At 44.2% G+C, this 1,257-nt stretch overlaps 1 protein-coding gene across 1 annotated transcript; it reads right to left on the bottom strand.

Moving 5' to 3' along the window:
- Window positions 1-389: 389 nt before the first annotated feature.
- Window positions 390-989, bottom strand: LOC114498684 (melanoma-associated antigen B4-like). Its single transcript, XM_028514795.1, has one exon. The coding sequence runs from the start codon at window positions 987-989 to the stop codon at window positions 390-392; it is 600 nt and encodes a 199-aa protein (XP_028370596.1).
- Between the last annotated feature and the right edge of the window lie 268 nt (window positions 990-1,257).

Below are 1,257 nucleotides of genomic sequence, written 5' to 3' on the forward strand. Positions count from 1 at the left end.
AATTTCTTTCATGTAGCTAAAGATATTATTACTCTAAAACCATGTTACCTTGTTCTGGATCACAAAAGTGATTGACAGTTTGCCAATTTGTATTAAAAAATAAAACTCTTACTTCTAACCTGACATAAATGTGTGATCCATTGATCCATGTCATTTTTAAACTTATATTCTGAATCTAAGGAAACATTCTGTCCTAAAGCACACCTTTTCAAAATGCACAAACCCCACAAAGATAAGCAAACAGGATATTGTGCATATTAGGAAACTGCTTAACAGGCCTTTCCAACCAAGAGGTGAAGACTCCATCTCAACGTCACTCAGGGTGATGGTAGTAACTGGATGTGGCTGTGGGGCAACCACTGGCCTTGGAAGGACATCCAGCCCTTGGTTCAGCTTGGGCTCTGGCTTGACTCTTCCTCATCTTCCAAAGCCTCTTTATAATGGGTAGAGGAGGCAGTGGGGTCCTTATCATTGAGCTTGGCCAAAAATTCCAGGATTTTCATCTTGCTGGTCTCAGTATAGGATTTTGGACCCCACAGGAACTCATAGTGTGGAGGATCACTGTTGGACACCTGCTGGTACATGAGGTATTTTTCCTGCACCAAATCTTGGGTGATAAGCTTCCTTGGATCCCCAAAAATGAAGTGACTCTTTCCGTCATAAATGCCCATGATTTTCAGGGATTCCCAGATCAAATTCTCAGAGGCCCATTTGCCATTTAAGAAGATGACACACAAGAGAAGCATCAGGATGCCACTTACAGGAAATCTCCAGCTGATGTCATCTTGATTGTTGACAAGGGTGCAGGAGTTCCCATTGGGCTCAACTTCTTTTAATTGTAGACCATAGAACAGATCCATGTGCTCAGAGGCTCTCCTGAGAATTTCAGGGAAGTTCTTGCTGCATGATTTGCAGACTAACTTCAACATGTCTGCCTTTTTAACAGGCTCTTTCATTATATACTGATGTAGCAGGCACTCTACCAACATACTCGCCTTCCTAATTAGAAGATCTTGACCTGAGCTCCCAGTGGAAGTTGAGGCCTGGGAGAAACATTTACTTTTAGGATTACGGCCTTTGGCTTTTCCAGCAGATCTTTCACATGACACACCTGCAGCAGCACTGGTGGTGACTGGGGCACTCAGCAGCACCTGGAAAGGGCCAGCACCAGTGGAGCTGGAGGGAGCATCCCCCAGAACAGAAGAGGAGGAGCAAGTGGCCTTTTCTTCCTCTCCTTTAGCAGCCAGAACACTGTTA

The sequence above is a fragment of the Phyllostomus discolor genome, chromosome 6 (genome assembly GCF_004126475.2).
Source record: "Phyllostomus discolor isolate MPI-MPIP mPhyDis1 chromosome 6, mPhyDis1.pri.v3, whole genome shotgun sequence".
NCBI classification, from domain to species: domain Eukaryota; kingdom Metazoa; phylum Chordata; class Mammalia; order Chiroptera; family Phyllostomidae; genus Phyllostomus; species Phyllostomus discolor.